The 12,405-nt window shown below is 40.3% G+C and overlaps 1 protein-coding gene across 10 annotated transcripts in view; it reads right to left on the bottom strand.

Moving 5' to 3' along the window:
• The window catches only part of ARHGAP26 (Rho GTPase activating protein 26), a 215,783-nt gene that overhangs the window by 104,581 nt on the left and 98,797 nt on the right, over positions 1–12,405 (bottom strand). For all 10 annotated transcript variants that reach the window (XM_079967947.1, XM_079967952.1, XM_079967949.1 and 7 more), the window contains 2 exons: positions 7,823–7,859; positions 1,428–1,493 (listed from right to left, as the gene is read on the bottom strand). In XM_079967947.1, coding sequence (XP_079824073.1) covers positions 1,428–1,493; positions 7,823–7,859 — 103 coding nt within the window. The remainder of the gene's footprint in view (positions 1–1,427; positions 1,494–7,822; positions 7,860–12,405) is intronic.

Genomic DNA, 12,405 nt, shown 5'->3' on the forward strand with positions numbered 1-12,405 from the left:
TTAAATTGCCCTCACAGCTCCACAATCACTTTCAAGACTGCTTATTGGGGGAGAGCGATAGTTCATGGGGTTCTCCACCCCTTTAATGTATAGGTTCTCTACACAGGGTAGAAGTTCTGCATACCAGCAGAGTGTTTCAAGAAGAATTTAGTCTCTCATATCAGTCAGCAGCAGGAGAATGTGAAGAATGGGACACGTCCCATCAAGTTAAAATCTAATGGGGGTGAGGCGTGAGCTCATCGTATAAGGGGCATCTCAACTTATTTAATAGTCACAAGTTTGGTTACATAGCTGAATAATAAAGATTCAAAGAATAGGTATTTCCTATTTAACATATTCATTTAATCAAGACCAATGCTGTTAAGACAATTTTTGTTAAACACATCAGATACCTGTGTTACTACCTCGGTATCAAATATGAATGTGGTCTTCTAGTAATACATTATTTAAACTATGGATCAACAAGTCCTTTTAAAATCTATAGAAGATTATGAATACATACAAATCTGGTAGCAGCAGATCAGAAAACTTAACAAAGATGCATGTATATAAGTAGGTTCTGGATCCTAGCAAGATAATGTGATAGGAATTTTATGGTCTTAGATATATGGCAATGTTCATAACCGCACATACATAGATCAGCACAGGAAGGCCAACCTGGAACCATTTTGATTCTTAAACTGACCAAATGTTTTCTCTGCAAGGTCAAACTGGAAAAGTCTCCCCATTGTCTCTTTCCTCACAAATCCTGTCTCAAGAATATGTCTGTTTGAATAAGGTGTGAGCCTGTGACCTGGCCCAGGAAATAAGTATTTTACCACTACAAAAGAATGGCCAGGCTCCCCAGGAAATCCAATCAAGTAACTTCCCAGACAGGAGATAAACAAGGACAAGAGAAAAACAACATTTAAATTTCTGTTATGTAGGTGGGATGTATCTGAGGGGTGGTCTTAGGTTACACCCCTTCTGTGATGTATGCATAATGTTTCTGGGGGTGGTCTTGATCTAGAGGATGGGAATTTCAAAAGTCTTTATAAGCCCTTGCACAACATTTTTGGGGGTCCTTTTCCTCTCCTGCATGTGAGGGGAGCACCCTGTTGCAACAGATCAATAAAGATCAAGCTTACTAGCTGCTTTGCTTCTCAATATTCTCTGGTTGGCCTCTGTTATTCTCTCCTACCAATAGGGAACCTATGTAAGGACTCTATATGGGCTCTTGGATACCCCATAAGGGAAAAGGGCATATTTTTTATTTACAACAATACAAACAATCATGAAAATGTTTATGTAAAATAGGCAACTGTCAAAACTGAGCAAGCTAAGGATGGAGAGAAATCTAAGAAAGGCGACTTCTTTATACAAGTGCTAGTCCTGTTTGGGAACAGGACTTCAAACTATAAAGAAGAATATCTGGTGGTCCCCATTACCTCTTGTTTCAACAGCATGAATGCATTTCTTGACAATACTGAAGCCCATAATATCCAACTGGGCAGCTGAAATGAGAGAAAACAACTAAGAATATACAAGGTCATAAAATGGAAATAAAATACCAATGTTCTCAATAAAATATAAAGTCAGGTTTAAAGTGGATCCTAACATTCCATCAACATGTTCTTTTAAAATCTGGAAAAGGTAAAGGCTCAGTCAAATGTTTCTGTTGTGCTTGCAACCAAAAAGTTCCTTCTTGACACCTGTAAGATTATGGGGCTGTTTCCAATATGCTTGTTGATCACTTAAAGACAGCAATATTAGGTAATCACTAGCACACGTGAACATCAAATACCACTTACAGAACTTTCATATCATCTCATACCACCTAAAACATTATGATATGCTGAATAACTGTGTGACAAAATATCAAGTAGAATTTGCACTTCAGGAAATTTGTTTCCCAGGGTCCGATACTTTCAGGCCCATCGTTGACATTGGTATTAAGTAACCAGATACTTTAAAAAGACCCAAAAAAGACATAAATGATTCTCATGTAGCCCAGTAACCATGCTTCATAATAAGTAAAACATGTAGTAGGACATGGAAAATACAAGCAGACATTGTATTCAGGAGAGAAGCGAAAAGGGGATCTGGGTGGGAAAGTTTGCATTAAATCATAGTTAAACATTAACATGTCGTGCTAACCAGGCCAGCGATTATGGATGGTTCTACAAACTAGACTGGCTCCTTCAAGAAATTCCCATGTATCCCATGCTGCGTAAACATATTGAGGCTATTTACTTCCCTGTAAGGACACCAGATACACAGCTGGAGCTCTCTCTCTGTCATTTTCAAAACAAAAACTCCCACAGCTGATAAACAAACCACTTTTAAAACTGTAGCTGGTCTTTATGAACAGTTGGAATACAAGGTAGAAAGACAACAGACAATCTTCTGTACTACTTTCATTTATATAATTAATATATGTTGTTTAGGAAGTTTTTTCTTTTCATTATTACTACAGTGAGAATTGGTTGTTCTCTGTCTCTCTCCACCCTCCCAAATAAATCACTGTTTAAATTATTTAGGGGATTTTTAAGTGTATTTTTGTTGTTCCTTTTATGTTGAATTTTATTGTATGGCTTCGGGCACCAGTCTCATTGGCAGACCAACTCTTGTGTTACAAGGATTTCTGCAAACAAGACAAGAAGGCTGACAGCATCAACCCCGCCACGGTGGAATACCTTGCAGATGAAAGGAGGGCCTGGAGACAGATTTTTCCAGGGTGACGGAAGCCTACAGAAGCTTGGGGTGGGGGAATAAAAATGAACAAATCCAGAATTAGCAGCCAGTGACTAACAAGGGAGATCACAATGGTATGTCTTTCCGAAGGTAAGCACATTTAATATTATGTGCCAAATTACTGGTAAACAAAGACTGCTCAAATCATAACAGGCAAAGCAAAGCATGATCTGTCAGGACCCCGGACAGATCACTGTGGCAGGTGCTGGATGGCTTTACTAAAGAAGAAGAGGTGTTGTCTCAGCAGCACGCTGAGGTCTTTCAAAGCCTAGCTGGTCTTTTTCTTAAAAGGTAATTACCTAATCCTAGAACACCGGTGGTCCATCTAACTCAGTATTGTCAACACTGACTGGCAACATCTCTCCAAAATGAATTTCAAGTAGATGGTGTCTCCAGTCATACCTGGTGATGAAGGTGATTGAACAAGAGACCTTCCACATGAAAAGTGTGTGCACTATCACTGAGGGACAGCCCTAAATATTAGTGAAGTGATATGACATACATTTGCTGCATCCTGAGGACGTGATAAAACCTCTTCAGCCATGTATGCCTTCCCCCTTAGGGTCCAATTATATTATGTGGGAGAGGTACAGTCCTTGTCAACTAAGACAAAGTCTCATCATCATAGGTAGTATAGCACTCTGAATGGGGATGCTGAGGAGAAATGAGTAACTTTGACTGAAATCACTGGCATGCCATGTTAATGAGCTTCTAGAGGCATCTGGCTGGTTGCTGTTCCAGTCCAGAAGGATCCCTAGTATAAGCCAATGAAGAATAGGAACTCCTTTCACTCTTATGCATTCACAAGCAGGACCAGTCCGCCTGTTAGCCACACCAAGACCTCTGTGTCAGGCAGCAGATTTGAATATCTTCTCTAGGCCTGCCTGCTTGATGCCATTTATTATTCTAGGAGTGCTGTTACTCCTTACTGTTGCGGTAAAGTAGTCAGTGGCACTCCTACTAGGCTCTCTAGTAGCAGTGGATCACCCAGGATTTGCTAAGAGGCATCTCAGGTGAGGTGGCCCCGTAGATTACTCGCACCACTGCTGCTCTGCCATAGCAAATAGAGCTTACAATTTAATAGTAGTAAACAGTCTAACGAGTACTTGCTGCCACCTCACCCTGAATATCTCACTCTGGAAGAACCCTACATTCACTAGGACCTTTTGTCAGAGCAAAGCACTGCTGTGACAGCCTTGGAGAGCCTCAGCGTTCCATTGCTACTAAGGCAACAGCAAAAGCAACAATAAAAGGGGAGTGAGAATGCCAGTGTTTGAGAGCAGTGAATGGAGCAGCAATAGTTCTGCTTCAGGCAGCTGCACATCTTGCACCATCCCTGAACACAAGTAACTTGACAGTTAATAGATAATGAAAGACTAGTGAGAATGGGGTGAGAGAAGAGAGGAGAAAGAAGGTAGCTGGACAAGATTTCCAAGGCTCCAATATACCCTTTGGAATTCCTTGACCCCTTTCTATGGCTATGATAAGGAGATTTATAAAGTTAAAAGAACATCATACATTTTAAACATTTGCATAACATATATAAGAGCCCAACATCCAGTTTTTATTTTAATAGAGTTTAAGTCATCTAGGTTTATTTTAGCACATAATATGTTCAGAGCTAAGACTGTTTTGATGTTGCATAAATACTTTACAGCACTTTGGAAAGAGATAGATAAATCACCTCAATAAATGAGTCGAGGTAATGTTGTACTGACAGGAAGTGGGTGAGCAAGCCTGACAGTGTTTAAACAGACAAAAAATTAGGAGACGTTAACTGTGGCAATGTACAAATTAATATTAGCAAGAGCTCTGATGCTTAGCTAATCTATTTTTCATCAAACTATATTAATAAACATTTCACAAGTACCTCTGTTTTCATTACTTATGATATTTATGCACTTAGGACTATAGCTTCTCTGTGTCAAAAACCCTAATTGGAACAGTCGTATCCAGTTTGCATTTTTTTGCCAGGAGCTTCTAAAAAAGTAACTTAATCGGTCATTTAATGGTTTTGCAACTGAGAAACGGAGGCACTAAACAGCATAGGATGATGCCATTGCATCAAAATGTATGATTCAGTAAACCAAAGTTGTGGAATCAAAAGTGGTTCCTCTGCAGAATCATGTGTCCAGTTTTTGCCCCTTTAGAAGCTTAATGATCTTTGGAGAATTTGAAAGAGAACGACCACTAAAAATGTTATGCAAGCATTATGAGACAACAAGTTATTGTTTGAATCTGTCTATCACTAACACAATGTAAAAGCCTTGAACTTTTCTACTGCACAGAAAAATATCTGAGCCAACAGGAAATATAACCAATGCTTTATTCCCTCCATGATGACAAGAATACATTGCCTGTGTGTGAATGTGGATGCAGCAATACAGGCACACATCAAATTTAAAAACCAGTTCTGCTGCAGCTTCTGAACATTCCAATTACACTGGGGCTTCAGAACTTAACATAGGCAACTGTGGCCCATTCTATATGTTTGCACTGTTGGTGCAGGAATACAGAGTAAAAAATACATTAGCTAAGCATCAGATGGTAAGGATGGCTTCCTCATACAAGAATGCTACTTGGCAAAAAAACTGAGCATTTTGGGACCCATGTTGCTAGCAAGTAGCTCAGGACAACTGGAAGCTTGCACGTGCTCCAGAACTGTGTTTGTTATTTGACTTTGCTCTGAGCAATGACAGCATCATTGTGCTAAATCAGGGAATGCCCTTATGGAGCAAGCCAGTGCAAGCAACAGTTTGCAAATGCCCTAATTAATTTTGGAATCAGTTTCTTGTCTGATGCAGACAACACCTATTATTTCATCATAAATCCATCTCTTATGAATGAATGGGGGCCAACTGGCAAGAATACCCCATCTTAATTAAAACAAATTTTTCATTTCCTGAGAAGTCCATCCTCTCTCAGCAAGGGCAAAAACACATTATTTAAATAAATATTTGAGTTGTGGAGAACACTCCACAATGCTTGGCCTTCAGAGGTGTGTTATGACACTTAGTTGGTCTGCCTCAGGATATTCCAAGCCCAGACCTTAGATAAAAAGTCCTTTCAGATTCAGGATAAATCTTATATTGTGTGACATGGTGACTAGGCAGACATTATGGGGAAGCTAGTCACTAAACTGCCTTATCAAAAAATATACTACTGTATAACAGAGATTAAGCAAGACTATTCCATTTACTCAACCTTTGGGCCTCTTTAAACTGTCACCTAGAGGCAGCCATTACATCAGGCTAACTGACTTGTTCATCTTAGCTGGTTTATTTTAAAAAACCTGTAACTTTAGAACCTGGTGCCTGAGTTTGCTTTTCCTCCTTCCTTGCCAGTCCTTTTCCTTTTGTAGCATGTCTTTTAGATTGTAAGGCTGAGAACAAGGACCACCTTGTTTTTTTAAGTTACTCTGTGAGCCTTTTTGGCTGCAGAGTAGGGGGGGGGGCGTGTTTTATGTGAAATAAATGCCAAGCATGGCACTATCTATGTGTTTATATACTTATGACAGCAGCAGATCTCTACGTAGCAAAAGAAATCACAATGCTGCTACATTCTTCTTATTTTTTTAAGAAAACCCGTTGGTAATATGTTTCATATCAAATCCCTCTATTATATCTAATTCAGCATTCTTAGTCAATACAAGCGGCAGTGAATAGATCACTTGGAGGGAGGAGGGGCGGGAAGACTAAGTTGACAGAATCTCACAGCCTACAAAGGTGTAATTCCCTCTAATTGCAGCATCTTGTATCTCTGGCTGGTTCTATTAAAGAGATGACAGGTATGTAAATCTTGTGCTGAGGAGGAGTGAAGAAATCTAGGGGAGGAAAGTGTGGATTTAAAATTACGTGCCATTTATCAATAGCAGATAAGAAGGGAAGCTGAGCTACTGTATAGTGTTCCGCCAGCCAGAGTGATCTAACAGCTGAAGGAGTTATGCTGCCTCTCAAATTTACTGGGGACAACATTCTATTTATAAATAGACACACCACCAGTCGGGATCCCTTAGGAAGAAAAGGAAAGATGATCTCACAAGGCTTTTGACTGGATGCTGCCTGCCTTAAAAAAAAAAAAAAAAAAAAGACAAGAGGACTCCCCCTCTTGTTGGTCTTTCAAAATATTCCTGAACTTCATGTTTAAAAAGAGGACCATCACTCATCAAATATCCCAAAGCTAAACACATACATATATAGGAATCAAAACCCAAAACAACTTTGTAATTCACTTGTAGGATAAACAAGAGCTTTGCTGCAGCATCACTGCACATAGTAATGCAGGGTGGGGGAAGGCAGAGAGAGAGAGACTGAGCCAAGCAGACATTTGCAAGCAGGTTGGGCTGCTTAGAAACATGCTGGATTTTGACCAGCAGTGGGAAGAGGCTCGGGACAGCCAGCAAAAGTGCTGCAGGCACTTTGCTTTGTCCAACCACTTGGAGTCAAAGGATGAAAATATTTAAATAGCGCTACTTCAGTGTACAAAAGAGTCTTTCATCCCAACAGTTCATCTGCTTGACTAAAATCCTGGGGCTGGCTGGAGGTTTTGACCAACTCCTTTTAAGCACAAAATACTGAATTTCTATTAATTATTGTTTAAGGAAGGTAAAACAAGGAACTGAGATTCAGAAATTCTTTTAGTTCTCCTTCTTGCTTCCCTTCTGCAAAACTTCTGCGCCTGGGTTTGTGTACACCGAGACAAAAGGCCGTTAAGTAACTTGCCAAAGGAAACAAAGAATTTGCCACAGAGCCAGCTCCAGAATGACTCTGCAGCTCTTGGGCTCCATCCAGTACTCACAGTGCCTCACAACATCTTAAACCATATTGCTCTTTGGTTTGATATTTAAGCATTTCACTATGTTATGAGCCACACAATAATCGTCACCTTTTACCGTTTTTGTATTGCTTTAAAAAACTGCTAAATGATCAGAACTTTTAAAGTTTCAACATATGTGATGGCCAAAATCTGTCTGATGACTTGTTGCTTTTACTACTTGGAGAGCCACCTACTGGGTTATAAGAGACAGGGATGCAGTTCTACAAACCACTTCCTCAAACACACAGTCTTGGGTGAAAAATAAGCTACTTACTGCCTTCACTTTGGCTGTCTTTGTTCGAGTTATAGACCTAGAAAGTAAAGAAGAAAGCGTTTAAACTTTTGCAATATTTGTACCCTAGATATACCCTAATATAATACCACTCATCATAAATCGCCTATGCAGCATGCCTAGAAAAGTCTTGCAACCAGAAGCATGGATTGTTATCTCCCATTTAGACAAGAAATATAGAGAGATTAAAATGGGGGGGGGGCGTGTCTCTTATACCACTTTACAACAAAACATCATTAAATGGCAACCGTGGTGATGAATTAACATAAACAATCCACATTGTTTACATAAAAAAAAACTTGCAGCCATTAGGAAAAGCGGTGAAAAGTGGTTTGGTGGATGCAGTATAGTATAGGATGAGATTGTGAACAATGCACTTTTTCCACATTGATGAGGGGAACAATCTTTAACAGGGGCTCCTCAAAGAGGCTGCTGATTTAGGGCTTACTTACCATAACTACATAATGAAATGAACAGACTGGATACTAGAAAAAATTATTTAGCATCTGGCTCATTAAGTGAATAAGGACTGTCCCTTTTTTGAGCCACAGCAGTTGCCTATGAAGATGCTGGACACAGCAAACCAGTAGGAAAAATACTATTTCAAAGTGTTTGCAGTGGCGTGTTAAACTAGTACATGGGCATGAGTTGGGACACTCCAGAGACTTCAACAGCCCTCTCTAAATATGGATGAGAGGAAAAAAACTGAATCACCCAAGACAGAATCTAAGCCCAGAAAGGAATCACAGGAACTAGCCTTTGGCGAAAAATAAATGTAAGGCTAATTGCTTTTGTTCTAAGAATTCTAAGTGTGCAGTTACAGTTATATTTTCAGGTGCCGCAAGTTTCCAAAAAACATGAATAAAGTAGGTCCCTTGGGAAGCATCATTCCTAATGAAACTAGGAGCACATGGCAAGTGCCACTAGACCACATGCAGCACCCTGAAAGCCATCTTTCCCATCTGAACAGTTTGATGTGGCTATTTCAACCACAATCACATTTTATGGCTCGGAGCACTAAAGAAACCACAAGACCCATAAAAGTTCAGCTGCCTCTCAGAGTGAACAGCAGTGTTTTTCAAGTTACAACATTTCTCCATCACAAATGCACTTTTGCAAAGCAAGAATGCCACCACAGTTGTTAACTTTGCCAATGGTTAAGCTATTTTTGCTGGTTAATTGCTCTCATTAGTTATAGGAACCTAGCTCTGCATTCTGCCCTATAAAATTGTAGCATGGTGTTAATAAGTCTAAAGCAAAACTGCCAGATTACTGCGGAGAATAAAAAAACTACAAGTATGGATACATTCAATATGTGGCCAGGGCTATCCAAACCCCTAACAAGATTATCAGCCCTCAACTCTACCATCACGAATACAGACAATCATTCACACTCACAATTCTACACACGTGAAAACATGAATTCACAGCACACACACCAAAGATCTGTCTCCCTCACATGTTTTCCTCTGAACCCATAGCAAAACTAAGAGAGGGAAAATCTGCACCTCCATGCCTTGAGGACAGTGTTTAGATTTTTTTTGTGTGTGTACTTCTTATTTGCTCATTGTTTACTTTTACCATCCCTCACCATCTAAAAGCTTCAAAAGAAAACTGACCTGTCCAAACACAGGCATGCCTAAACCAGTCTCCCAATTGACTCAGAGATAAGAGACAAGGCTAGGGAAATAATGTTTGCAGACAATGAGTGTAGTATAGGTTAATTTCCTCCCCACAAACAGGAAGAGTCATAGCTCAGTGTCGGGAGTACATTATTTACATGCAAGAGGACCCCACTTCAATCCTTGGCATCTCCAGGGAGGGCTAGGATAGCCACTGCCAGGGCTGGCTCAATACCTTTTGAAGTTTGAGGCAAGATGTGCCACTGATGCTTTCTGCTCACCTCACTGGTGTGCCAGCCATGCTAGGGCAGCAAGCTAGCTAGGGGTTGCAGGGCAGACCACAGGGCATACTTTTCCAGACACTTTCCACCCCTCTAAATTTGCCACCTGAGGCAGCTGCCTCATGGCAGGGCTGACACTGATCATTGCCAGTCAGAGTAGCACTGCAATACTAAGCTAGATGGACCATTGGTCTGGACAATGGCTTTTCTGGAGTCCTATTTTCTAACTTCTACAAACTTGCTCAAACGACTTATTAAATCAGGTTGTGCTTTTACAAGTCAGCTATTACACATCAAGAACATTTATACCAAGGATGTAGAAGAACTCCAATTCCCATTCCCCCCAGCTAGCACAGCCTGTGGGCAGATGTCCATCATACAGCTTAACACAAGTTCTCACAAAAATAATATTACCTATTTGTTGCACTTGGGGAGAGCAGAGTTCATACTGTTCTGTTCTTTTTAGTTACATTTTCCTTTTTATTGTACATATGAGCAAAACCAAAAAGGTTAAGTATTTTTAATATAACTTTTTTAATATATCTGTGTATGCATGTGTGTTAAAAAGAATGTAAGATTTGCATTTCCAGATTTTTAGCTTTTAGTACTTCATGAAGTTTGAAATTATATACAGTTGGAATATGTGGTAAAATTTAACTTTTAATATCTAGATATGGGACTATTTTCTACTGTCAGCTAACCTTTTCGAAATGAGAAATATACTCAGTCAAAAGATATCTATTCCTGCCTTTGAAGCCCAATCTCAGAACACTAGCAAAATATTTAGCTTTGAATAATCATAATGCAATACAAAAAAAGACTACAGATTCCTTTTCAAAGAAGGCAGAAAGAAATTACTTGTTCAGCTTTGGAAAGCTGGTGGAATGACACAGTAGGAAATAGAAAAGGCTGCTGTCAGCAAAAGCATTTTCTTCCAAGGCATAACATTTATATTGTTAAGCATTCTCCACCAACCCAAGCGGTGAGAAGTCCAAGAATAGCACTACAGAGTTTAGTTTTCTTTGGAAGAGAGCACACGGGAGACTTAGTGAGTCTCTGTAATATTTGTTTTATTTACAAACATACCAGCAGAACATAGCAGAAGCTGGTCCTGCCTCAGATTCCAAAAGACAGCAACTGCTTGAACCATCACTCCTTCCTCTCATTCCGCCACAAGCTGCTCCACAGTCCAGCTGAGCTCCAGTTCAAAAAGCTCCCAGATCTCTTTCCCCATGTTAATTCCTGTGCCCCTGACTAGCTCAAGGGTGCCACCTTCAAAATGCATAGGCACAATGTCCAATCAGTTAGCTCCTATTCATCATTCACACCTGACTATTAGAAACTTTACATAGTTTGGTCATTTAAACATCTGTTATATGAACCTTGTCAAAACTAGCAAAGAATTAAACAGAATTATTGAGTGATTGGAAGTTCAGGGCCTACAATGGTCTGCCACTGAGGCACCAATCAGGTCCACATCTCAGCTTTGTTTTACAGATGCTTCCAGAGGAAGCAGGGAATCCTAGCTTTGTTCATTTCATTTCAGATAAAATGGAGTGATGCAAAACTTCATCTAGCTTTTCTACCTTGCGTGAACCAATTTCTAGGACCCTTACATACACTCTAAGGGAGCTGTGGTGGTGGTGGTTAAGACTCAAAACTGAAAAGGAAAGTGGAAGATAAGAGCTAAGAGGAAGACACGAAGTGCTCCTGGAAGAAACAATCATTATTTACGAAATACCAGAGTTTAACATCAATTGTCCTTTAGTTCACAAATCTACCAACAGCTCCAATCTGCTATACAAGAGACACACTTCCGCTCCAATTAATGTATCCAAGCTAATGAAGCAGAAAACAGAAAGTGAGACGATACTTCTATTTCCGGCTATGAACTGCAAAAGCCTTGTGAACTTGCAAGCTGACCCTATGTTGATGTTTGCCACAATTGCATGTGCCTGAAAGAGAAGATGGTTGGGTCTATATATAGAATGTCCTCTTCCCAATCGATAGAAAACAGGCAGCTTTAGCCTATGTGTCACCCTGAAAGGGCTGACTGATGTTCTTAAGAACCAACGGACTGATCCTCTATTTTTCATGGGTTTACAGCTTACAGGCTGCACCACCAGCAACGGACAGGGGAAGACAGGCCACATTCACACTGACTTCTGTTCAAAAAAGCAAAGGATAGCTGTCTATGAAAGTGAAGGAATAAAAGAGAGATCACGCAATGCCGTCCCCCCATCCTCTGAACATGATGAAAAAATGTGTAAGAAGCATCATAGACCCATGCTGGTTGATGCCATCCATGCATACATCCTGCCATTGCCAATGAAGAGCGGGGTTCACAAATTGGACAGGTCTAATCTGGCTCCCCTCTCATGTAGAGGAACCCAAATGCACACATTAGTAAGTGTCTGTAGGGCAGGGCTATTCTGCACACACATCCTTTCTACATGTGTTGCAGTGGGCCATTTGGATCTTGCCATTAGTATGCTGCTTTGCCAATATTAGATGTGTGCTGGAAGGAAGTGGGCAGAGATGAAGACTGTGACACAAGCAGGGAGGGGACAGGACACAATGTCTTTTACATATTAAAGTTACATGTGGGTGTGGGCAGGGATACCCCCAGCTTTCTGCCACCAGTGCATTTACCAGCCATTCC

The sequence above is a fragment of the Podarcis cretensis genome (genome assembly GCF_951804945.1).
Source record: "Podarcis cretensis genome assembly, chromosome: 2".
NCBI classification, from domain to species: Eukaryota; Metazoa; Chordata; class Lepidosauria; order Squamata; family Lacertidae; genus Podarcis; species Podarcis cretensis.